Source organism: Acinonyx jubatus, chromosome D4, assembly GCF_027475565.1.
Source record: "Acinonyx jubatus isolate Ajub_Pintada_27869175 chromosome D4, VMU_Ajub_asm_v1.0, whole genome shotgun sequence".
In the NCBI taxonomy this organism is placed as follows: Eukaryota; Metazoa; Chordata; class Mammalia; order Carnivora; family Felidae; genus Acinonyx; species Acinonyx jubatus.
In genome coordinates, this window is record NC_069391.1 from 75,465,246 (window position 1) to 75,492,902 (window position 27,657).

The following is a 27,657-nucleotide window of genomic DNA, read 5'->3' on the forward strand; positions in this document are numbered from 1 at the left end:
AGAAAGGAGAGTTAGAACCACTGACAGGAGAGGCACCTGGGTGGCTCAGTCAATTAAGCTTCTGACTCTTGACTTCTGCCCAGGTCCTGATCTCACGGTTCGAGCCCCGCAGCCCACGTCAGGCTTTGCAGTGACAGTGCGAGGAGTCCGCTTGGGATTCTCTCGCTTTCTGCCCCTCCCCCACTGGTGTGCGCTCTCATGCGCTCGCTCTCAAAAGAAATAAATAAACTGAAAGACAGAAACACTGAAAGGAAACAAGCCCAAGAATTGTTAAGCTCCTGTCCTTCATGAGTAAATGCAGAAGCCACACGTTTGTAGGAGCAACAAAGTAAACCAACCTACCCTCACTGCAAGCACACACTCTGAAAACCAAAATAAAGCAAACAAAGAGCTTGAAGGTCTATTTCAGCTGATGAATAAAGAGGTCAAAATTAAAAAGCCTAGAATGGGTAGTTGGTATGAAAGACCTACTGATCGCTCAAAAATAAAACAAATGTAGAAGGAAGACTTAAGAAGTCTTTTAACACGATTCTTTGGAAAAGAAAAATAATGGCAAGAAATAAATTAAATTGTTGCAGATTATGACATTAAACGTGAAGAAATAAGCAGAGGAGGAACACTAAATGAATGTAAGCCAAGTTCATACAGCAAGGAGTCAAGGGGGAGAACCCCTACTACAAGATATGTTTATTTTTAAATATCAGCTTTATTTAAAAAATGAGACTTGAAGAACTATTAAAATTATTTTAAAATCCTTTTTTTACCTAAAAAATGAAATATAGAAACTAAAAATTAAACAAAGGGCAGCCATTTTTCCACAACACACACACACACACACACACACACACACACACACACACACATCTGGATGACAAAATTAGTTGCAAACAATACAACATTTGAGACATAAAAACACTGAAAAGCACAAGGAAGTACAATGTAGCTGAAAGATGAGGCACTGTCTATAATGAATATCTAACAGCATGAAACGTTTCCATCAAAATGTGTGGATCAAAGACTGTACAAAAAAGTCCCTGGGAGACCCACACTACTGAGGTAATTCAATCCACTTATTTCAGGAGAAGTACTATAAAGGGTTTGTGTACATAATGGATATAATTTAATCACATTAAAACTTATCTCCTACAAAGAGTAATTTCTTTCTCTTAAGAATCCATGGATCAACTACAGAGTTTTGAAAGAAAAGTTGCAGACCTACTGAGCCAAAAGGAAATCTCGGTTGCCTTAAGGAAAAACAATACCTCACAAACCGCTAGTGTGGTTGGTTATCTAACCTCATTATCTGACCACAACACAGTGGAAAGAAAGGTCAATAATAAATCTCCGTAGAAACAAAGTTTGTTAAACATTTAAAAGTATTATTCTCAATTGTCGTTCTATCAGAGAGGAAGCCCAAACATCATTAGAAAATAATGGCAGTCAGCCAAAAGTGTGTTCAGAGGTAAATGTAGAGCTTAAAAAAAACATACTAATGTAAAAGGAAAAACAGATGAACCATGATTCAACCAGTAAGATTAATAAAAGAATGAAGAGTGTTCTGAAGGAAAGCAGGATAGATATTAGAGCGATAAAAAAAAGACAAAGGAAAAACAGGAAAAATTTGTTACTGATTAACAAATCCAAGAACTGACTTTTTGAAAAACAATAGCAACAAAACATCTAACAAAGAAGATAATATATATGTATCTTATATTAATATCAGATATATATGATGTTATATATAACATAAAATATGCAATTATATTACAGTTCTATATAGAACTGTATGTAATCATTGGTTAATAAATTTGAAAATCTTATGAAATGGACATGGTTTGGGAGAATATAGATAAAAAAATGAAAAATTTATCAAAGAATTATTTTTTAGAAAAGGCTTTAGGGACAGATTGTTTCCTTCAAACTTGTAACAACAGTGATCACAAATGTCTCCAGAGAAGAGAAAAGATGCAAAATTTCACAATTTATTTTGTGACTTTAACATCACTTGATCAAAAATGAAAAAACCAAAAAAACCAAAAAACAAAAAACAAAAACTGGCAGAGATAGAGGCAGTATTTATCGGTCAAACCAAACTGGGGTGAGAAGCTTAATTCTTCCTTTAATATCTACGCTACCATATTCTTGAGGGATAAATGGGGGACAATAAAGAAAGAATACTTTAAAAGATTCTCTTTATATTCTGTAAATGCACAATTAATATTTTCCAGTTGCTATAACAATATAGAACACACACACACACACACACACATGTTACTCAGTAAAAGAAACTATAAATCTCACTCAGGAAAATAAACACAAAGGCATATATAAAATATCCTAATACTAAACCAAAAGCATACTAAAGAACCAAATTTCATTCATAATATAAGCAGAAATAATATTTAAAAAACTATTATCCTAATAAATCACATAAATAATTACAATATGAGAAACTAGATGCTAAAAATCTCAACGGATACTGAGAAAACACCCAAGTTCTATTTTTAACAAAACATTTGTAAAACCAAAAATGCTGTACAGCCACATGAAGAAAAGCAGACATCTGCAAAAATGAAACAGCAGTTCAAAAAAAGAAGAAGAAAGAAAAGAAAAAAAGAGAATCCAGAGAAAATCTGGAGCTAGACATGAAAGCTTATTGTCATTCTCGGTACTTAGTATTTTAAATGGTAGCTAATATAATAGAAATACTATGTATGATTATATCAGCTTCTGTATTTGTAATACTTTCCATATGCCCGCATGTATTTAATCCTGGCAACAATCTGGTGATCCTGGGTTATTATTACCCCAACTTTCAGATGAAGAAACTAAATTTAACAGGGATAAAAAACACCATTTTCCCTTGTTCAAGGCAACTCAGGTAGTAACGGGGTGGAGGTAGAATCGGAATTGAAAAGTCAGCCTGACTGCAAAACCTGAATTCATAATAACCAGTTTGGGGATAAGAAAAACAAACACAGCAAAAACTCAAATGAACAGAGATAAGTGTTACTATAGTCAGAATCCGTGTATATATCCACCCGGTCACAAAAAAAACAAGGTAATGAGTTACAACATAATGTGAATTCAAGGGCCAGAGAAAAGAAAAACATTTAAGAAAAAACCACCAGTATCTCTCTTAAAAAAGAGCAATAACTAGTTAAAGGCATAATGGTAACAGCAAAGCATACAAATATTTACTATTCCAAAAAATAAATCTAAATCTAAAAGTATGGAATTAAATACAAGCCCAAGATGTTATGTTGCCAATAAAAGATCTGAATAATTCAGAGGCAGATTTTCTTGAACGGGAAAACCAATGGTTACAAAGAAGCCAAGATTCATACAGTTGTCAAACACTGTCACTGGGACTGTTTTTGGAAGCACGGCAAAATGGTTCTAAGTTTTTCCTGGAAAAGCAAACAGGTAAAAAGGCTTAAGAAAATGTTTAAAAATTGGAGTGATACAGTAATGTCAAAAGAATCGACAGAATAATACACAGAAAACTCTACAGCAGACCTTAATAAATTCAATGACTTGAGCGTAACACAAATTGTGTTTGGAGACAGATTTACTTAACACATGGCATTGAGTAAATAGATCTCTATAAAAGTTCAACTTAGAGCTTCATGCCGAATGCCAAAATAAATCCTATTTGGTCAGACATTAATGCTGAAAAACGCAATGAGAAAACCCTAGATGAAAGTGGAATTGGTAATTAAGACTTAGAGATAGGACTCTGAGATAGGAAAGGACTATCTAACCTGAGCTCTTAACTTGGGGCCCATGGATTACTCTGGGGGTACGGCAAATGCCCTGCCATCTGTGTGTTTGGGCTCATTTTAGGGGGAAAACATACATAGCTTTCATAAGCATACATAAGTTCTCCAGAAGTTACCAAAAGATGAGTCATGGCTAACGGACAAATGTATAAAGGGCACAGATAACTGACTAAATAATAACGAGGGGCATCTCAGTGGCTGCGTCGGTTGAGCATTCAACTCTCGATCTCAGTTCAGATGATGATCTCACAGTCTGTAGGATCGAGCTCCGCATAGGGCTCCGTGGTGACGGCACGGGACCTGCTTGGGTTTCTCTCTCTCCCTCTCTCTCTCTCTCTCTCTCTCTCTCTGCCCTCCCCCACCCCGCCGCTCACGCACAAATGCACTTTCGTTCCCTCTCAAAATAAATAAACTTAAAAAAATAATAATGAAATAATGAAGGAAAAAGGTTCCCTATATCAGAACAATCTGAAGCAAACCCAAAAGCAATGACAAATTGATAAAATATTTGTAATAACTATGGCCAGAGGTAATATATGGAGCATAGAGTGATAAGAAAAATTAATAACATAAAAGATCAGTAGTTTGTAGAGGATCCACAGCATTACTGCCTTTTTGAGTGACTTGGAAGATGTCTCTGAAGCTCAATTTGAATATTAGTTTCTAGAATTCAGGAATTTCTCAATACCCGATTTCCAACAAGGGGACAAAGATAGCACCCACAAAGACCTAAGACCTTCTTTGATCTAATCTTGCTTGGCTGCAGGTTAGAGAAAGCATTATGTGGTTAAAATAGATAACGAGAGGGGCACCCAGGTGGCTCAGTTGGTTGAGTATGACCAGCTCAGGTCATGATTGCAGTGTTCCTGAGTTCGAGCCCCGTGTAGGTTCTGTGCTGACAGCTCAGAGCTTGGAACCTGTTTAAGATTCTGTGTCTCCCTCTCTCTCCACACCCTTCCCTTGCTCATGCTCTACTCTCTCTCTCTCTCTCTCAAAAATAAGTAAACATTAAAAACATTTTTTTAAGTGGATGACAAAAAATAATGGAGGAAAGAAGACAGAATGAACAACAGATCTGAAGGGAAAGCGACATGCAGATTGAAGACAATAAAACAAAATATTTTCAAAATAAATACATTGTATATGTCAAGAATATTTGGAACCAGCATCATGGTATTAGGATTTATTGTTTATTCAAGCATAGAACAGTTGCCGAGTTGCTGAAAGTCAACTGTGTAGAGAGATTTTTGATTTTTGTTTCTATATTTCTATGTGATTTGTATTTTTTATTTTTTTACAAAGAGTTTGTATTACTTGAGTGGTAATAATCTGATTTTAATATGGTCCTATTGCTAACACTATTGGTGGTTATAGGATTGCTCTTCTGCGATCTTTCAGTGTTAAATATTTAGTGCAAATGGAATCAGTGAAAGACTGGCAACCTAATTTTGCCAAAGGACGGCATCATTTCAGACAAGTAAGGCTTTATACCAAAATGGTGCATAATTTCCAAATAAGTCACTTAAAATAAAGAAACAACAACTTTATTTTCAAAATACCCTACATTACATTATCAATATTATTTTCCTGTGCCCCGTGATCCTTGAACACTCTCACTAAATAGCAACTCTACAGACCAGATGGTCTCTGGGCAACCTTCCAACGTTATGATTTCTCAGAAAAACCGATCGCAAGTATTTGATATGCCAGGTATGGTATTGCCTATAATAGAGAGTTTTAGCACAATGAAAATTATACAATTGAATACATCTGCTATGGCAATGAGGCTATTAGATGTCAAATCCAATGACACCTAAATTCAGAGCAATGAATAAGAAATACAGCATGACTAATATGATCACTCCCAGATCAAGCTCTCTCCAGGAAGCTCCCTCTTACATTCTTTCAAGTTGGGTAGAAAGGTTTCCAATAGCCAAATAACAAGCAGACTCCTCTGAGAGCCTGTGTTAAATTTCGCTCAATTCTCTTCCCTCCCTCCCAACCTTCCCTGGTTGTGTACTGAGTTTTTCAGATAAACCAGCGTGTCTATCAAAAACGGAAAATTAAGGCTTTCACTGGATTCTGGATGAACAACTTTAAACTTTGAAGTGATGCCTAGCTTTCAATCATGTATGGGCATGTTTCTAAATATTGGCAGAAATGTAAAAAATATGGATTATTTCTCCTCATCGGTTGGCCTGCTGTTATCTAAGGCTTGGCCATGGTGACAAGCATTATTGGATAAAAAAGGGTTAAACTCAGTTAACGCTGCAAACAATAACTCAGTAATAACTCATAAAAACCATGTATAAATTGGGTCACCCTTATGACTCTTGTTTCAGCAAAAATGCTATCATCTCATTGGTGGCCTTGCCTAATCCTTTTCTTATTGGCCATTATTCACTCCTCCCTACCCTTAGTAGCCATCGCTTTCTATCACAATATCACCCTTTGTTTTCTTTTCTTTCTTTCTTCCTTCCTTTCTTTGTTTTTTTTTTTTACTTTTTAATGTTTATTTTGAGAGAGAGAGAGCATGCGTGCGTGCGCCCGCGTGCAAGTGGGGGAGGGCAGAGAGAGTGAGAGTGAGAGAGAGAGAGAGAGAGAGAGAGAGAGAGAGTCACGCTCTGAAGCAGGCTCCAGGCTCTCCAGCTGTCAGCACAGAGCCCGACGTGGGGCTGGAACCCACGAGCCATGAGGTCATGACCTGAGCCGAAGTCGGACTCAACTGACTGAGCCACCCAGGCGCCCCAGATGTATTTTAGATCTAAGCACGGTGCCGGGCGCACACACGGAGTTACATCAGAATGATGATGCTAACGATTGCAGCAATGACTGTAAGAGGTATTGCAATTTCCCAGATGGGGAAAACATGTTTCTTTCAAAATACAGAAATGATGATAACAAGCATGACTCAGTAAGTATTTCTCGAATGAATCAATCGACGTTCAGAGTTAAGACTACATTTGTTGGCATTTATACCCCACTACCAACAGCTACCCGGATACTTATTCATACTTCTAAATAACTAAAGGGAGACTTCCGTCTCTCCATTTATTCATTTACTCATTATTTGGTTGCTACTATGTGCCCAGCATTGTTCTTGGTGCTGCTGGGTCTACTGCAGCAACCTAACTTTCAAGACAGCTTACAGTCTAGGGGGGGTTTTCTTACTGTGACCTGTGGGCCACTTGCAATGGAATCACCCAAACTATTTTGAGAGCTTCAAAATCTACATTTTTAAACAAGATTCTGTATGACTCATACACACTCAAGCTGAAAAAAGAATCTTCAGAGTAGAGCTCAAATCCGTTTTCTATGAAGTCCTCCTAAATCACTCCTATTGAAGGTTTTGTCACCCTGCTCCAAACTCATGGCGCTTATGCTTCACGGCCGCCATTTGCAATGAACCACGTCTTGTGATTGCTCTTAAAACAGAAAGGAGATGTGGTTCTGGCATCACATCACCTTGATTTCAACGTCCAGATCTACCGCTTACCACCTGGATACCCTTCTAAGCCTCTTTCCATATCTGAAACAGGGAGATAATGCCTACCTTAGAGCAGTGCTTTGAGGACTCACTGAGATAACCGATAAAAGCCCTCAGCTCAGTATCTGGCATAGAGTAAGCATTCGGTGAAAGCTGCCTGCTGTTTGTATTTTTCATCACTTCAGTTTTTGATTGTACCTTTTTTTGCACTCCCATGCACTATGTCCACACTCAGTTGAGGCCAACGGCAGGAAGACTCCTTTGTCTCATCTATAGCAGATTGTGGTCAGGTGCACTGTGACTTTATGGGCTAGAATGACACTAACATTATTTTTTCTGGGATATGCAAAGAACATAGAACTTTACTTCACTTGGGTCACACATATGGTTACTCAGTAAGGTTGAGAATCATCGTAAATAGACAAATGAAAATCCAAGATGTTAAGAAATAAGCCAATCTTCTCACCACAAAGTGTCTTTCTTCTTCTTTTTTTTTTTTTTTTTGTACAGGTTCTCTTCCAGGTATCACACTTTATTTCACTATGAATTTGTTGCTTTGAGCTTTTGACAAATCAAAGGCCATAATCAGCTTGTTGGGGTCAGAATGAATAAAGCTTCATGCTAGTGAAATGACACGCTTGTCAGTCTGTCATTTCTGCTTCGCTTATTTACGTTTCCATCATCCCGACGGCAAAAGGTATCATGATTAAGATTCTTCCAAACCAGAGAAACAAGAATGCTGGAATCAGCAAAATACAAAGAATAATAGCGTCACTAGGAACAATTATCCTCTTCTGGACTAATGAAACAAAAATATCCTAGAAGTAAGAAATTATAGGTGAAGACAATGTGGTTTATATGCAAGACTGATTCAACACTCAGCTGAAGAACACCTGCCACACTAATAGGGTTGAGGAGCACCTGGGTGACTCAGTTGGTTGAGCAACCGACTCTTGATTTCTGCTCACGTTGATCTCATATTTTGTGAGATCGAGCCCCGCGTCGGGCTCTGTGCTGACAGCATGTAGACTGCTTGGGATTCTCTCTCCCCCTCTCTCTCTGCCCCTCTCCTGCGTGCATGGGTGTGTACTCTGTCTCTCTCAAAATAAGTAAGTTTTCAAAAAATAGGGTTGAGTTTTAACTGGGTTTCAAAACAGAGTTGAGAAATATATCTGAGAATGCCCAAATACAAAGAGAGGGATATTTGATGAAGCCATACAGGAAGTCATTTTGCAGAAAGTACTGAAATACGCCTTGATGAAAGTGATTAAATTAGCAAACCATTAGGTGAAACTGTACCGGACCCGGAAAAAAAAAGCAGCTTCTCGTATTCTCAGCAAGAAAAATTATATTTGATAGTATTTGGGGTGTTACCATAGACACTATCAAGAACAAAAATTTCCTGGCAATGAATAACATCCACAAACCTTCAAGAGATTCAATTTAAATACTCAATTTTACATACTTCTTGAAAACCCACTAATTCATTAGATTTTCTAAGCCATCTTTTGGGGTAAGTGAATAAAAGTCAATTTGCTATTAACACACTATTTAAATTACAGCACATGGCAGTAGACGAGCAATTTATAATGTAAATAAATCCTTATTCTTTATTTTCTCTCTCTTTTTAAAAATGTAAATTGTCTCAGCCATTTACAGCAAGCATGATCTTAGTGAACAGCACTTGCTAAGGATTAATTAATTAGTTAATTCTAAGGCTAAATTAATAAGTAATTAATACATTGCTGGAGGAGCCAGTGCGCCCAAACACAGGACTTATTATAAAACCTGTCGGCCCAGGGATCTGGTCCCATGGGTCTTTAGGCTTCTTTCAATTCTCAGAAGCCCATGGAAAGAAAAAAGGGTATCTATTTCAATAAATGGTGCGCAATCCACCCAAGAGCTCAGCTAAGAAACTAGAACTCAGCCTTGAGGTTTTCTTCCCCCGCCCCAAAGCACATTATCTAATTCATTCCCTGGTTGCTGTACCTGCTAAACAAACATCAGATTGATCCACTTGTTTCTGTCTCCATTACTGTCGAGCTGACCAAGCTACCCTAATCTTTCCTGAACTATGGCACTAGCTTCCAAAATGGTGCTTGCTTTGCTCTCACACCAACAGCTCTCCAAGGAGAAGTTGGAATAATCTTTACAAATTTTAATCAAATCTTCTCCTTTACAGACTCCACAGACCTCTATCATGTTTACTTACTATGACACCTTATGTGATCTGAACTTTTCCAAATCTCCAGCTCACACTAGTCCTGCATATCTTCCTAGTTCTCAAAGCCAATAACCGTATTCCAATTATGTGGTCTTCCCAACTTGCTCCTCCCTCTCCCTGGAATGCTCAGTCCAGTTCTCTACAAGGGAGCCTTCTTATATTTCAGGTCTCAGAAAAATGTCACCTCCTCCAAGAGGTCTCTCCATTGCCACTCTAGACAAAATGGTTCCTTTCATCAAATTACTCTCCAGTATTCTACTCTGTTTATGTTCTTCTTAGTACTTATCATTTGGTTTCCTAAAGACTGCCTCGCCAAATAGGGCCAAAGTTCCAGGTATGTCAACCCACTGTTCAATGCACAATGTCTAGCATAGATATTGACAACTAGTAGACCATTAATACATGTCTACTGAATGAATGAATGATTCCATCTAAGCTCTATGTTACCAACACCACATTTTCTCTCCACACCTTTCAGAGATGAGAAAAACAAGATTAGAAATTTCTTTCCAAAATCGCTTCTCACAACTTAACTCTTTTCTCCCCCTTGGGCTTAAGCTATTTTCTCAGTGGTATCATTGTTTATAGAATTTTTAGGCATCGTGTCCTTTGAGATGGAATTCTTGTCAAGGTGGCGGGGTGGATGACATAGCATAGATAATGATATAATTACTATAAAATGAGTCAAATCCCAGAGGACAGGTCTTTCCCATTTTCAATCTTAAATAGTGTTACCGCTTAGGTTAAATCATAAATCAGGTATTTATAACATGAGACATTTCTAATATAACATATGACCTTGAAAATGATGTATATAAGCAAAAACTCTGGGGACTGTAACCAAATTAAGAACTACTCTTCTTAAGAAATGATCTTTAGTATTACAGTAATAAAAGGAAAATACGTTCAGTGAATACTCCATTTTTCTAAAATAAAGCTAAGCAAAAGAAGCAGGCAACAGTCACCTAATCACTTCTCTGTCTTCAGTTCAGTCTCTGGGCAACTCAACTATTCATCCACCCCTTCTTAGCTTCCTCATCTCAGGAAGGGGATGGAAAACACAGGCTGAATCTCAAGATAACACAAAGTGAATGAACCTATTGACTCGGGCTTTTCTAGCAATAAAGGACACCTTTGGAAGCTGCAATGTTTTAAACCATTAACTACCAGTTAGGTACAAAGTTGAGTCCAGTGAAAACTGGCTTCCACATAATTTGAACTTGAAAAGTGCTAGGGGACACAGTGTATTGTCTGTGTGTATGTAGACATAACAAAGCTATTTTCATGCACAGTCCTGGCAGCAGGCCCGTGGTAACTGCTCTGTGGGTCTGGTTACAATTATTTCACTATAGGGAATAGTCCAGGACAGTACATCCCTTCTCTGTCCGCTCGGCCTCAAGTGGCAATGTGTGCTGTTTTTTACCTCACGAACCTCCTTTTTCAGCGCTCCTCCCTGATTACAGTTTAAGTCTCCCCACCCTCCTCATGCTATATATCCCAACCCTCCATGCCAGAAATCTCAGCTAAGTTCTAAGCCCAAACTACAACATTCTAGAAGCTTCTACAATACCCTAAAAGCTCTAAGAGCATGGGGGAAAAGGGAGTGTGTGTAAACTCCATCCTCGCTCTTGTAATTACAGAGAATCTGGGCAAATATACCTGTATTGTGCACGTGCTTCTGAAGTCCTACTTGAAATCAGTAACACTCTCCTACAAGGAAAGAGTGGATATATTCTCTGCTATTTTACCTCAACAACCATTTGTCTCCCCGCCCACTGCAGCATTTCGTACGGGGGAATGTGGCCTTTGGGAGTATTTTTAATGGAACGTTTTTACTGAAATGTGTTTTTAATTAAAACAAAACAAAGAAGATAAGAAGAGTGTACAAGATATCAGGCCTAAGATGCTAACCCCAATATTTAGAAATGTTTACGTCTATCGAATCCTTCTTATGTGGTCTCCTCCCTGCAAGACGGTCAGGTCCAGATCTTTGAAGCCCCTCAATTAGTTACTTTAACTCAACTTGCTAAAAACTTCAGGCCCCATCTCAATTGTCCCAGGTATTAATTTCTCACAATTACTGAATCTGAAATATTTGGAGCATTTCCTCATATTTTTTTCCCCTGCATTGGAAACATACTTGGTAAGACAGAGATTATAATGAAAGGTAGAGTATATGCATAAAGTGGTTGACCATTGGTAAGTGCATAACATTTATATAGATGGACTTTTAGGTTTATAAGAAATACAGATGGTAAGTTTAATTTCCTGAGAAAAGAATTTCCAGGATGGTTCTTCTGAAATCAACAGCATATGGTGTGAATCATCTTGTAGCTCAACACGTCTTTAATTCTTCACACATTGACCTTTCCATGTCTCACGTTATCCCTTCCACTAAAGATCAAAGGTAGAGGGGCTTCTCTTGGAAGCTAAGGGAGGGAATAACATCATGTCTTTATTCTCCCCAAGTTAAGCCCAGTTCTAAGGGATCATAAGTAAACTGGGTAAGGAATGAGCTGAGGTCACGTGGGGAGAAGTCACTAATCGCTACCCGCTAGAGGAACTAAGAGGTAAAAATAACGAATATACGAAATTGAACACTTCTGTTCATTTCATTTCCCTCGTACAAAAAATGAGAAGGTTGGACTAGATGGACTGATCTAATGTTTGTATGGAATTGACCTTCTGCAAAACATTGTGCTTAGATGTCATGAAGGATGTAAGAGTATCACGGCGCCAATGTTCCAAGCTGGATCATGGAGGTGGGCCATTTCTATTTTCAGCCAAATCCGGCACACTCCACAACCTTTCCCCCCAAACTGATTTCATTGGCTTTCTTAAGTAGCTTGTGCATCCATGTTAGTGTACATTTGCCTCCCTTTGAAGGCAAGTGACATGTTTTACAAATATTTGAAATATGTCCTGCTTAATTCACTTAGCATCTAGCATGATGCTTTAGACTATTTTTTTTAGTGTGTACTAGATATTTGTTATATACAAATATAAAGACAGGAATGTACAATCCTTAGTCTCCAGGAGTTTCAGCCTCACACTACAACAATAAATTAGCTAGTGCTACATTCTGTCTATATAGGTCCTATAATCTGTATTCTACAAATACTTATAGGATATGTTCCAACAGGACATTTGAAATAGGAGAGAACAGGGAGATAATAAAATAAAATAGATGAGCCTACCTGGAGATGTGTGTATTGTATGCCCATCAAGTTGGCTAGGAAGCATACCAGAAGCAGGTGACATTCTGGGTATATTTTTAGCACCGAACGACAGCCCCCCCTTCAATTTGTTTATTTTCTGAGTTTAGGTGTAGCTCTGTTAGACGTTCTCAAAGGAAGGTATCCCTGAGGCTCCTGAGATACGAAATTGGAGGCAAATGCTCCCAGGTCACTTCAAACAAGGATGTGTGGAAGATTCTTTGCATCAGCACCCTCCTTTCTCAAAGTCCTAAACAATTTTCAAAGTTTCTATCTGACTCAGTCCCTTTAACTGACCGTTCGCTATACAACATTTCTTGATTGCTAACCGTATGTTACTCAGTTTACCAGTGAGAAACCGTTTGCAACTCAAGGCCGAAAGGTGTCTTTGGTAAACTTAAATTTTTAATGTCCTGAGCTAATGCTGGTATTTAAACATAGGGAAGACTCTACTAAATTAGTTTCCCTTTGCTAACGCTTACAGCCTCCGGTCAGGGAAACTTCAGTAAAACAGAGTTTAAAAATCTGAAGAGTGTATTTTTATGAATGTCAATTATTGCCATTTTTACTTAATAAACCATTTTATAGGCAACATCATTTGCTGGCAACTTTCTTTTCTCTTCCCAACAGGGCTATGGTAACTGGCAATATATCCCGGCATTGAGATTGCGATGCCAAGCTCTTTCGACATGTGACCTGGTGTTTTCCTGTGCTGCTCACCTAAAACTGTTAGTCATGTTTCACTCTATTCTTTAGGTAAGAAATCTGCTCCCGGGATGCACATTTTACTTGAACTTGCTGAATTATGCCACACAAAAAGACACCACTTTAAGCAGCAACGGCCCAAATGATAATTAGTTCACCTATAATCACTGATTACACAGTCCCTGTTCACCCGGCTGAAAAACCAGAAGATGACTTCCAGATCCACAAAATCCACCTAATTGAAATATTAGAAACCTCTGAACTAATACATACAAAGAGTACCCCAGCACAAAAACAGTGTCCTCTCCTGTGTTTTAAGATGACAGGATTTTCTCCTATTCTGAAATTGCTCCCGGTTTTTAGGAGGGTAAAACACTGACAGCTTTCTGCACCCAGGTGATATCTTTGGGAACAGGAGGAAACTGCCTTATTTACTAGAAAGGCAAAGTTTGTGATCAGACTGTCAGAAGCGCCTGTAGCGATGACGAGGCTCAAACTGAGGAAGAATAGGAAAAGGAGGCAGATTTTCGAGGGACTGGGAATCCTTCCAGTCTTGGGTGCAGCGTGCTTTTACCCGAGGGTCTGGGGTATGCTACAGTGTCCTCTGTGGTAACACCTGTTCTTACACACCCTTAGGAAAAGGATGGCCTGGGGGTCTGTCCTATGAGCTCTCGCAGCAGTTAACTCAGGACCAAGCTTTGCTTGAGCTCAGATAAGAAATCTGCACACTTTGAGCTGATCTGTTTCTATGTTTTGTATCGTTTTTTGTTTTTTTGTTTTTTTTCCTTTTCTCTTAGATTCCTAAGAAGGTTTTTTGTTTGGGGGGCGGGTAGGGAAGAAGCTCTGAGTGGAAGGGCGCAAGAAGAATCAAAATGGCAGACAGGCCAATGGTTGAAGTATCCTCCAGAGGAAGATTGTCCTACTGATGCCGACAAGCACCTGGGATGCATCGAAAGCAGGCTGCCGGGGAGGGAGGCCAGGAAGTGGAAGTTTTCCCTGAGTGATTGTAATCTAGATGGAATTGAATTGATTGACTGAATCTAGATTGACTGAATTGAATTGAATTGAATTGATTCAATCTAGATTGAAATCTGCCATTAGGAGAAATGACAATACCCCCTAGAGCACGGGGACAGTTGGGGCATCCTGGGAAATGGGGACGGCAGTCCCCACTGGCAGCTTTTTACCCCCAACACTCAGCCTCACCCTACTCCCTGATCTGAGAGTGCTGGCTGTGCCCCGGGGCAATGCTTTTCTCTTCTCCCTCCTTAGGTCAGGCTTTTCAGCTTGTGAGAGGAAAGGTTGAATCTCCAAATACCCAGGTCCAAGACTTGTTGAAAAGCACTAGTAGATGAGGACATCCCCGGGGGGTGGGGGGGGGTATGGAGGCTGCTGAGTGGGTGAGGTGTGTTTGCAAGGCTTCAGCTTAGCTTTTGAACAACTGAAGCCTTGGCTTACTGTCATCCGAGCTCTGTGCTGTCATTTCTTAGTTCCAGATACTTTTGACGCCTTGCTGGAGGCCCACAGCTTATTGATCCAGGTGTATCATCAACGTCTGACCCACTCTTGGAATACTCAGATGTCCCCCTCCTAACCTCCAGCTTCACTTACGGGAAAAGATTGGCCCACCGAACGAGTTCCGTGGAGTTCCGTGGAGTTACAAGGCAAGGTTTATCCTTTCTCATTTTATCTATCAGTCTATTTACCATCTACTTTTGGCTCCATGATCAGACCGTACTGCTGACAGTCTTCAATTAACAGTGGATCTTTCCACGTAGAGGCTGTCTGGCCCCCTGCCTTCCATCCATCACAGTTGCGGCAAAAATTAATCTTTAAAAATGCTCAGAAGGCAAAGAGCACGAAAACAGATGGAAGGCTTTCAGGGTGTTCCCAGCCCCAAGGCAAACTTAGCCAACCGAGTGCGCTGCTTGAGGCATAAAAGTGAGGATTCTCCACCTGAACTTAAATAGTGGTTACGAGAACTGTTGAAATATTAGTGGTACGGTAATATCCCAAGGAACGGAGTATCATGTATATCTGTAGCCACCGATACGGCGCTTAATTACTAAGGGTGAGAATGACAACCATTTCTGGAGGGGAATTAGGAAGTGCTCGATCAATTCCTGACTTTTTTCTAATTTACTATTTTGTGGGCAAATACCCCAGAATTGCAGGATGAAGCCAATATGCTTTTCAAAGATCCAATTAGCAGTCACCAACTTAAAAACAGATACTTAGGGGCGCCTGGGGGGGCTCACTCAGTTAAGCATCCGACTTCAGCTCAGGTCATGATCTCGCGGTTCGTGGGTTCGAGCCCTGCATCAGGCTCTGTGCTGACAGCTCAGAGCCTGGAGCCTCCTTCGGATTCTGTCTCTGTCTCTGTCTCTGCCTCTGTCTCTCTCTCTCTCTCTCTCTCTGCCCTCCCCTGCTTACACACTTGCTCTCTCAAAAATAAATAAATAAAACATTAGAGAAATAGATACCTAACAGACACTTCTGTGGCCAGAACTGCCCAGTGAAAAGTTGTCAGGTGAGAATTTAATAAGGTAAGTGCAAGTTCTTTGCTCCACCCCAATTTTTAACACTTTAAAAGATACAACACATTGCAACGATTATTAATTAACCTCATCAAAAAGAAAGCAATACAGACATTCGTGTGAACTTGGAGATCTCTCCACGTCAATTTTTGGCAAGGGGTCAACAAAAGGTGTGGCACCCACTGTATGTTCTGAATGTTGGTGTCCCCACGAAATTCGTATGTTGAAACCTAATGCCCAGTGTGATGGCGTTAGGAGGTGCGGCCTTTGGGAGGTGTTTAGGTCATGAGGGTGGTGCCGTCACAAAGAGGAGACCTCGTAAGAGACCCCAGAGAGCTCCCTTGCCCCTTTTTTTCTGCCATGGGACCCGCCTAGGAAATGGACCTTCCCCGGACACCCGATCGGCCAGTGTCTCGATTTTAGGCTTCCCAGCCTCCAGAAAAACGAGAAATAATTTTTGTTGTTTATGAGCTACTTCATTTGCGGTATTTTGTTCTAGTGGTCTCAACAGACGAAGACAGCCCATATCCGAAGCTGTGTCCTTCTGCCCGCCTCGGGCTTTCCATGGCTTATATTTCACTCTTTCCATATGACACGAGGGCCCGACTGCCTTAACACAGGCTCTCTGCCTTAAAGAATGGGCAGCTACAAACGTACTGAGACTGAGCGAGTACTGTTCTTACTGAAGGTCTCGTCATCATTCTTGTGTTTTTCTCCTGTCATTGGCTATTGCTCTCCGTTTGGGTACAACTAAATGGAAACATCATTCTATTCCTCCCTGGGACGGGGGTGCAAGGCTATTTCTGGAAAAACACTTACGTTCTTACTTCAGTTGCTTTTATGATCCTCTTGTAGGAGGGCATCAGAATGCAGGCCTACAGTCCCTTTTCTAAAATTCTTGGACCTGATGTATTTGGAATTCGACATTTTTTCAGATATGGCATCCGGAGCATAGATTATACAAAACTTCCGGGGCGGGGTGCGGGGGTGGGGGGGGAGGCTCTGAGCCAGCACGTCAGAATCACATACATTAATGTTTGTATGGATTTGCACGATAAAGACAAACCACCTCAAGTCAGTTCAGGGCTTTGCCATCAAATGAGTTTTTGTGCCAAATTTGCAAAAGAGCTTCCAGTTTTCTTGGCATTTTGGGTTTTGACATTGAGGGTAAGAGCGTGTAGATCTGTACGAGGTTTTGAAAGAATTAAGATCCAGGATTCCCAAGAGTGGAGACAAATTGACGTTGGTTAAGACAGCAAAATCTGTTGGTGTTTTACAGACAGAGAGTGAGGCCTACAGCACGGAATCTAAGGGGCCTTTCAAGGGATCTCTCAGACACAGAATTTGACCACGCGCAACAGGACTGAAGGTGGGTGGGTTGTTCTTGACCCTGAGCTTCAGTCAAATGACCTTGACATAGTCTGTCCCCCAGAGGGAGCGCTATTGTCCTGGAATCCGAGCTGCCTGGCTGTTCTGCAGGGAAAGGGCCCCTGACTGTTCTGAGACCCACAGGAACATTCCCAGACTAGAATAAAAACCTCAACAAGGCAACAGGGTTGGAGCCAACTGGCATGCCTACACCATGACTCCATAATAAAGTAATTACACAGTTTGATTTTTTAAGGATATAAAAACCAAAAAAAAAAAAAAAAAAAGAATTGCTTTTTTTTTTTTTTTTCTTGATATCGGGGAAAAAAAATTCTTTTTAAAATCCTAGTCTTTGACTTTTGAAAGGTTGCATTTGGAAGATTCTGCTCTGGGTTGTTGTGCTAGGGATCATATAGTAGGGAATGGGTAAGTTGTCCTTGAGATGAGGGGTTGTCGCCAGCGGAGACAATAGGAAGCTAAAAGCTTACTTGGCTTCCAGGGCGAGGGCGATGATGCCCGCAGCCATGGGGGCCGAGGCCGAGGTCCCGGTGTGGTTGTCTGTACAGCGTTGCCTCAGATCTGTGGTAATCTGGAAGACAGCAATGAAACATTTAGGGAGCTGGGGTCAATGTGAGTCACGCGCAAGTCAAAAGAAATTTACTCATAAAAGTGGAACGGAGGGATGTCGAAACAGTTGTTTTAAATGCCTTGTTTTGCACTCCTGACCATATCACTTCCAGAAGAGTCGCCTGTGTAAATCGACTTTGCAAAGGGAAGCCTGTGGAAATCGGACTCCGCTTCCGTGAAAACCAGGGTCGGGACTACGGTGAGTCTTTGGCTCGGGACGCGGGGGTTATGCAAGTGTCCCCTTAAATTTTACCCCCAAACGCTCGCTTGCCTCACCCCAGACCCAGCTCTAGTTAAGAATAAAGCTCTTTCATTACCCCAGCACTTTCATAAGCAGGTTATGTTGAACCGACAACCAAACACCGAGTTAGGCACTGGGAGCATAAAAGCACACGATCTGACCCTTGTCCTCCCAGAACTGATGCTTTGGGTGAGCTGCAGGTTTTCTGTCTTGTTTTGTTGTTTTTTTTTTAATTTTGTTTTTAATGTTTATTTATTTTTGAGAGACAGACCATGAGTGGGGGAGGGGCAGAGAGAGAGAGGGAGAATCCGAAGCAGGCTCCAGGCTCTGAGCTGGCAGCACAGAGCCCAACTCGGGGCTCGAACTCACAGGTCGTGAGATCATGACCTGAGCTGAAGTCGGATGCTCAACGGACTGAGCCACCCGGGCGCCCCGAGCTGCAGGTTTTAAGCAAAGCCGAGCCCTGTCATGCAAGGAACACTGGTTTAAGACCTCCTCAGAGATTTCACGTGAATACTAAAAACACGGTTGAAGCCCGGGTGCTTGATGGGACAGCACTAAGTGCCTGCCTGTATGTCACAGGAGATTAGCCATTTCTCCATTTTTTAAAGCAGAATGTGAGACCTAGATCATTGTTTTCCCCTTGGTTTGAATCCAGTTCATTTGAGCTGTGGCTGAATAACACGCCCACCAGCGAGAGCAGAGGTCCTCAACCTCTGTTTCAGGATCATCTCACTAAGGGGGAAAGCCGTTAAACTGAGAGTCTCCGCGACAAGACAAATTAAACACTACAAGATACAGATTCTGCAAACCACCGAAATATCTACGATTTAAAAAATCCTCCCTCCCCCACGAGCATCCACTTCTGCCTCCTTGGGTCTCATATCACTCCTGCTGGGAACACACAAGGCTCACGAGATGAGCTGGCGATCTCCTTGCAGTTACTGGAGGACGGGGGTTAAGCTTTCTCTGGCATCCAGACGAGGGTATTGCCCCTATTTTACAGACGGGGAAACTGAGGAGGAAGGTCATCAGAAAGGTGGGGCGGGATAAACGCGGCTGAAAACCAAGTCCTGCTTTTCTGATTGGCTGATTTGGAAAGAAATTTGATCTTCACAGGAAGGAAGTGCCGTGTAACTCCTTAGACATGAGCCCTCCCCTAGATATTTCCTCAGGGTCCCATGCGGATGTCTGTATGGACCATTTAATTATCTGGTATGGCTCTAGACTGACACGCGGGCTGAACTAGCTTCATCCAGGGTCATCGGTTCTCATGGTCTTTTCTTTGTTGCTTTTGACGCTTTTAAGGTCGCCAGATGATCCATGCCAACAGGCACTGATACACAAAAAATGGCAGAATGAACAAAAATAATAGAACCATAGAGATGTGGTGGTGGAAGACAGGAGGCGAGCTTTTGCCCTCTTTTCCTGAAAAGAGGTCTAGACTCCCGACAGTCTATCTGGCAAGAAGGCGAGGTTTTCTCTCGATTAACAGACTTGATTAACCAGCCACCTTCCAAACCTCCACACCAGTCGCTTAGAGGATGTTTGGGTAAACAGAGCCCTTGCCCCCTTCTGCCGAAGAAACTTTCTGGATTTTTAATTGTTGACTCTGTTATTGTTTACAAAATGTTTGTTTATTTACTTTGAGAGAGAGCGAGCGAGAGAGAAAGGGAGACAGAAAATCCCAAGCAGGCTCCACGCTGGCAGCACAGGGCACGACTTGGGGCTCAAAGTCACGAACCATGAGATCGTGACCCGTGCTAGAAGCCAGAGTCGGATGCTTGACTGACTAAGCCGCACAGGCGCCCCTGATTGTTGGCTTTAAAATGTATTTCTTTGGCTTTTTGTTGGGGTAACAGACACATAACACCAATTTACCCTTCTAACAACTTTCAAGTGTCCAGTACAATATTGTTAACTATCCGCACGCTGCCTTACGACAGATCTCTAGCACGTTATCGTGTATGAATAAAACTCCACCCGTTAAACAACTCTCCTTCGTCCCCTCCTCCAAGCCCGTGGTAACCACCGTCCTACTTTCTGTTTCTATGAGTTTAACTACTCTAGGCACCTCCTATAAATGTAATTACACAGTATGTGTCTTTTTGCGTGTGCGTGACGGGCGTATCTCACGAAGAATAACGTCCTCGAGTCTCATCCATGTTGTAGTATCTGGCAGGATTTCCTTCGTTTCAGGCTGCACAATATTTCATTGTATGTATTTGCCGCATTTTATTCATCCATCCATCAGTGGACATCTGGGCGGCTTCCGTCTCTCGGCTATTGTGCCCATGGGGCTGCAAATATCTCTTCACAATCCTGTTTTCAATTCTTTTGAATGTACAAGGAGAAGTGGGACTGCTGGATCATTGCAAAGGTATTTCTAATTTTTTTTTAATGTCTATTTATTTTTGACAGAGAGGACAGAGGGCGAGCGAGGGAGGGGCAGAGAGACAGGGAGACACAGAGTCCGAAGCGGGGCTCGAACCCACGAACCGTGAGATCATGACCTGAGCTGAAGTCTGGCTCTTAACCGACTGAGCCACCTAGGTGCCCAGCAAAGGTATTTCTAATTCATTTGGAATCGTGGGTAAATTTGCAGCCTGGTTTATCAAACACCCGGTCACTAAGTCAAGGCATAAGGACCCTGGAGCAGTCTGTTTCCGAGTCTCCAGACATTCCGTTGTTGAGAGATGGCCCTGTGTTCTGCTCACTTCGCCTCCCCTTCATGGCCACGCTCCTTTGCCAGCTTTTCTTTTTTTCAATGGCTTGTGCCTGGATTCAAGATTTTTCACGATGTCTTCCCACTTGGCTCATCTTGCTTATTCCTCAGCTGGATCAGACACTTCCGATGCACAGAAACAAATCCAGAATAAACACTCCAAGTGTGTGCAATGCTTTTCGGGCAGATAAAGAACCATCTCCGGCCAACCTCAAATGTGAACAATAAAAACTTGATGACGTCAGGTCTGCCGTAGGAATATGCCTCATCCACATACGGTCACCAGGTACGGACATACACGTTGCGTGCTTAAATGAAAAGCTGCTCCGTACTTTTCTACGCAAACACCAACCAAGCGCTAAACGCTCTCGGTGTGGGCAAGCGTGTGGAATATTCCAAGTCGGCATTGTGCTTTTATTCATTTAGGTTTTGCAATCACCTTAACTAAGTGAAACTTGAGTGGTGAGAGACAGCGAAAAGGGATGGAGCAGGGAGGTGACGGGGAGGAAGGGTAAAAGGAGTGGAGAGAAAAAGAAACGAAAACAGCCTCACTCCTTCGCATCCCCGCTTTAGGGAGAAATTCCAGCTGGGTCATTTCAAGAGGAAGTGACTGTCAGTGGTGGAAATATTTAGGTGTAAATTACCACAAAGATCTGAGGCAGGGTTTTCGTCATGAAGAGAAGCCAGAGTATCAGGGAATTTTTGTGTCTATCTTTAGAAAGAAAAGGCAAGGACCACCAAGGAGCATGCAATCTTGAAGAAAAATGATGTCCTGAAAACTGGAACCACATGGGGCAACCCCGTTAATCACAACACACGCACGCAAGATCTGACGGTGTGATTTCAAGGAAGCGTGGCGTGGAACAGTAGGCCCGCATCACGGAGCAAGGAGTCCAGAGGTTCTGTATGTGAAAACGGAACAAGAAAGCTCTGTCAGTTTGGACTCCATTTTAAAAACTGTCTCAAATTTGGGTTTCAATCCCGGTGGCCCATCTTGCACACTCCAAGCTCTCTCAGTTCGCTACCCAAATCAGAAACAGAATTTTCCTCCACGGAACTTCTCTGATCGCTCAAGAAAATATCCTTTCTGTCCGTCAGAGTGAAGCAAACAGAAGACGACACCAGGCCTCGAGCCAGATCAAAGCTGTCCCGGTCAGCAAATTAGATGTGCAGCCTGTCTCATGGATGAGTTGCAGATGGTTTTTTGGACCCCGCCAAGCTAGGGATGTCATCCTTATTTGGTGCGAAGGGGTGGGTGTTGCTCAGGTCCAGTCACGCTTCCTCCGAGCAGAACCACGACTTTTTCTCATCGTAAGCTCTTATTTCCTATTATTTCACATTTCATTAGTTGGGCTGATTGGATCTTTTATTCCAGCCTGTTGAGGAAATTCTCCAGGGAATCTCAGTTCTGATTGACTTTGGCCATGAGTGACAAGCCTTAATAGCAGCCCTGCAGTTAAGAGTTTCTATCTCCCTGAGATCTCGCGATCTGTTTTATTCTGAAGGTGCCATATTGTCTCCTATCTGGGAAAAGAGCAACCGAACAGATATTTTTGAAACACGAAATGATTCTACTGTCTGTTAGGTTGAATTTGTGTCTGGTGTGGATTTTGATTTGGATTAGAAACGCGCCAGAAAAGCTGTTTCAAACACAGCCATGGGGGGAATAAAGGCAGAAAATAAATCTTCAATGTGTCAATGAATGAAATAGAAGAAGCTGATTTATTAAGCGCAGCAAAATACAAGGGAATTGAGGACCAATTAGTGCTTTCTGTGTTCACCAAAGTCTGGTGTAAAATTCGATCATGACTGATGAGCCCACACAAAATTCCAGTCCTGTGTTGCCACGGGAATCTGTAAATGGAAGAGCAAACGTGAGGCTTTGCCTACAAACGTGAGGTTGCTATCACTGGAGGAAGATGCCATCTTCGATGATTTTTTACGCCTCCCAAGTGTTCAGCTCGGTTCTAGGTATAGAGCGGAAGCACAGTACTTATTGGCCAAGTGGAATCACTAACATCAAGCTCCCATATACTCGTTTTGTTCTATAAACTTCCCCAATTATCAGGAAAGACTTCAAGGTTGCTCCTTTGTCGCCTCTCCAGATAAAAAAACTCACATAAGCTCACGAGCAACCTACAAAGGTCACGAGTGTATATGCGTATATATAGCCCGGGGGCTAAAAGTACAGCTGTTCCTGACAAGTACTGTCGCCGCCACAGGCTGGACTGCTTCTCAAACGACCGCCTCAAGCAGCTTGCGACACGTGAGACAACACACAATAGGCGTTTCTGGGTGTGCACGCTCGCGTGTGTGCATACAGCTACGTCGAAACCCACAGGAACTCTGCACGCAAGAGACACTATTAACTAAGGAAATGAAGGCTCAGGCTAACCTGCCTAAGGACATGTAGCAGCTATTACAGAGCGGGGGTAAGCGGTGACAGTTAAATCCTGAAATGGCAGCAAAAGAAAAAAGCTGAGTTATCGGGTATAGTCATCCGTGAGAGCCAAGGTGGCCCTTCGAGGCCACCACCGGCCATGGCAGCGGACTTGGCCCTGAGATCCAGCCCAAGTCGGCAAGTGGGTATCGACCTTCTCCTTCCAGCCACCATCGAGATCGGAACTTTTCAGGAGCAAATTTCATTTCCTCTTTTTAACATTCTCAAGAGACTATGTATCAAGCTTCCCAACAAACTAAACACATCTGGATTTGCCAGTCTTCTGCTTGAAAAAGAATTCCATTTCTCAAGCCAAAAGAAGAAACAGGGAGATGACAGAAATCAACCCCATTGTGAATGGTGACTGTACCTGAATAATGATTTGGGTGGCGGGGGAGGGTGGGGGTGGGGAGCAGGATGTTTCCATAAGAAGAGAAAATCTGTAGTTGCTTAGGAACATGAAAAGCAATAAGACAATTCCTCCACGTGGAATTGGTCACTCAGTCCAACCTGAGATACCCTGGGGGGGGGGGCAAGTTTGTTGGGAACACAAATAAATAACATGACATCAGGAATGGGCTGAGCAGAGCCTATGTACTCTAACCCTTGGCTCACAAGACCCCTCCCAGGAGGAACAGGATCAAGGCCATATTCTAATCTCTAAGACAAATGACCAGAGGAAAAAGGGCAAAGGTCGAACGAGTCCCAAAAGAAGGAGATCATTTAACGATGGGAGGGACTGGGGAGAGAGGGAAGCTTTATTTCCAAATCAGAACTTGGGAGACATTTCAGGAGGCAGTGAAGGGTTTTAGATGGGATCTTTAGTGCTCTTGGACACTAAGAAAGGTAGCATGCACGCCTTTATGGCAAGATTCCTGTGGGCAATTTCAGATGCGAAATGCATTATTGCCAAATGCCTTTGCCTTTTACCAACCTACCAGAAGGAGTTTTTCTTAAAGAAACAGAGCATTTCCCTGTCTTCCTGTGGCTGCATAAACAATCCATGCGGCTCCCATCCTTCCCAGCGTCTGATAGTGATTTATGCATGCATATTTACTAAGCTCAGGCTCTGGGAAGGAACAAGACAAAATCTTCGACCTCACGTAGTTTCCAATCTAGTGCAAAACAGGCAGTCAGTAAGAAAAAGTGTAATACATTAAGCAGCTTTACGGACACGAGGAAGAAAATTGAACAAGATAAAAGGGGCTGGGGGAGGGGAACAAGAAAAACCCTCCCTGGGGTGAAATTCATTAGCACAAATGAAGTGCTATCTGGCGGTACCGGGCCTTAACAGAGGACACTTGTGACAAGAGGGAGAGCCCTAGCTTGAACGTCACACTGAAAGCATATTCTGGACGAGCTCCGGATTGACACAGGGGACCAGCGACTCGGATTGACAAAGAGCTTTAGGTTTTTGCAAGAGTACTGATTGTTTTAGGGGATTATCAGGAGGTCTTAGGACGTGAAAATCAAAATAAATCACCGGGAGTGAAAAATAATGGATACCTATGTGTTCTAAAGATACATATATATTTTTTTTAATCACTAAGAAAAGAACCCCAAACAGCTGAGAGCAGCACCGTGCTTTCACACAGCCCCATGGTGGGTGTCCTTGAGAAGTCTCCAGAGCGTGACAGCACCCTGGTTACAAGCTGGCGTCCATCCCCACTTTGGTGGGAATCCAGGCTCCATCACGTACTGCCTAAGTTTCTTTCAACCTTTCAAGCATTAGTTTTCTCATCTGTAAAGTGAGGACGGTTCCTGGTGCTCCTGTGTAGAGTTCTGAGGGTACTATGAGACCATGCATTTAATGCATGCCCAGTACCTGGTACTAATTAGAAGGATAAAGAAAAAATGCCATATTTATGGCATGTTACTATAACTGTGAACGTATTATGTATTTGGCACGGAATAAGAAGCATGCAATATTGTTAATAAAAACGTATTAGTTGATAATGTGGCTTTATAATAATCAGTCATTTCAACTGATTTCTGTTGAGCTTATAGGGGAGTTTCTTACTGTAGTAATCTTGCTATTCTGGACGCTTCACGTGCTGTAATAAGATATAAGACCATTACCGATCTGAATCGATTAAAGCATGAATGAAATACCGAGGTCCACAACTGTACCAACAGTAGTGGTGGGAAACCAAGGGACAGAGATGTGGCCGATCTGAAACCCAGGGCCAGGTTCTCCTGCTTGCAAAACATTCTGTCGGGGACAAGTCAAATTTATTGAACAAAAGTGCTTTTCCTGAGGCAGAGCGATCCTTCCTCTCTCCTGAATCCTTAGCATCTGCCTGGTTCAAAGCACAATGGGGCTCTACAGACAAGAAATGACAACAGTGCTCTCCTGAAGAAGCTGCAATGGCACAAGGAAATGAATGGCCCAGGGAGGAGAGCCCCAGAACAAAGGGGGGACAGTCACCACCATTCCTGCAACACTCAATCACAATGCCATTGACAGGAAGTGGGCACCTCTGAGGGCCCACCGGCGTTTGGTTCAAAGCCTGGTAAAGAAAAGGTCCCAGGCACGTCGCAGGATTATTTGTCATTCTGACATCTAGAAGGAAAAGGGGTCAGCTGGACCATAAAAGGCTGGTGTTGTTGCTAACTCTACTCATGTTCAAACTGTTAACACGTTCACGATCAAAGTGCCTTTCTTCGGGGGGTGGGGGGTACAGATTGCAGTGTTGAGGGTCACTGAGCCACTGAGAGATGGGTCTAAGGCTGGAGACTCTAACTTGAAACAGCTCCCAAATTCCTCTGCAGTTTACGGTAATTTGCAGATTCGGGCAATATAAAGAGATTCTAAGAACGGGATGGAGAAAAATTACTAATAAATTGTTGCTACGAAAATGGGAGAAAGAGATTCAACAGAAGTGAGAAACAAATAGGTTACATATATCAAGTGAGTCATCAAAGGTTTTGGTATCAGAAGCAGCAGTTAGGGAGAAAGTGTAGTCTATGGCTGAATGAATCCATCCAGTGAACGGATCATTCTGTCCGTCCCTGGGAGAATCCTAAATGATTGCCTGTTGTTGGGGGCGGGGGGTGGTCACAGCCTCCACCATAGCATCACAGCATGATGAGGGGCTAGGAAGGTCAAGTCTAGGGAGTAAATCTCACGTAGAGGTTTTGAGGTCTGTCCATCTTGCCTTCTCCCATCCAGGACCCAGGAAACCTTTTCTTCTTTGATATTTTGCCCACTGGGTTGTACATTTCTCTTAAGAAAGGCATTTATGGAACTTCATGGTACCCTCTCCATGGCAATCACCACACAAGGAAAACAGGAGTCGACGGGCATATTCACTTTGAAGCAATGGCAAATTTGCCTTCAGACTCGAGAGGTACAGAAAGAGAACTCTTATTCCAGAGAGTTCCATCAGGATTTTTATGGTGCAGAACTGACGGATGCCACTTAGTTTTAGTGGACCTTGACCGCGAGTTCTGAGAGACAAGCAAATTTGAGAGCAAAAGGGGCACTCCTGGATTATAACATTTTCATAATGAAGGTAAAAAAAAAACGGAACATCACTTTCCCATTAAGAAAGCCAGGAAACTGTGGTGCTTGTCATCTCTGGGTTTTCTCCTTTTATATTTTACTTTGTATTGCAGGGTTATGTTTACTGATGAATGTTGGAGGTGCTTAAAGGTAGATTCATGTACATATTTTTTAACCCAGTTATTGTGGAGGAATTAAGGAAAGCTAGGGGCAGAAGGGATATGGATATGGGTAGGTGATTTTTATTTAAATCAATCTGAAAAATGTAACTAAAGAAGGTAGTGAAAAGTAGCTAAGGAATCACACATGAAAATTATATGATAACCAGGATAATCAAGAAGACCCAAATGGATGTGGATGGAGAATTCCACGAAGGGAGTGCTGTGTTTCCTCCCTGTGTAATCAGATGCAACCCAAATTTGCATGAATCTACAAGACCTGAGAGAAGGGTCTTCGCTAAATGCTAAAAAATGTCAAGTGAAGCAGCTTAGATTCACTTTAGAGAGACAAATCCTGAGATGGTTTACAAAACTATCATCAAGAAAAGAGCAACATGCAAAGGTGTTTGAAATTTAGAACCAGAGGCACGGCGCTGGGCACCCCAAAAGTCAGAACTTCCTTGGGCATCAGTGGTTCAAGGGGTATGCAAAGCCCTTTTTATTTACTTCTTCATCATCTTTGTAATAATAATGCCATAAACCATGCAATATTAAATGCTCACCTTTTACAGATGAGGCTTGTTGAGACAGAAAAATTAAGTAATGTGTCTAACGTTACCCAGCTATAGTAAATGGTTCAACA

At 42.0% G+C, this 27,657-nt stretch overlaps 1 protein-coding gene across 11 annotated transcripts in view; it reads right to left on the reverse strand.

Annotated features, from left to right (window-relative positions):
• Nucleotides 1–27,657, reverse strand: part of PCSK5 (proprotein convertase subtilisin/kexin type 5) — a 452,241-nt gene that overhangs the window by 227,491 nt on the left and 197,093 nt on the right. For all 11 annotated transcript variants that reach the window (XM_027041020.2, XM_027041019.2, XM_053205259.1 and 8 more), the window contains one exon: nt 17,807–17,907. In XM_027041020.2, the coding sequence (XP_026896821.1) occupies nt 17,807–17,907 (101 nt within the window). The remainder of the gene's footprint in view (nt 1–17,806; nt 17,908–27,657) is intronic.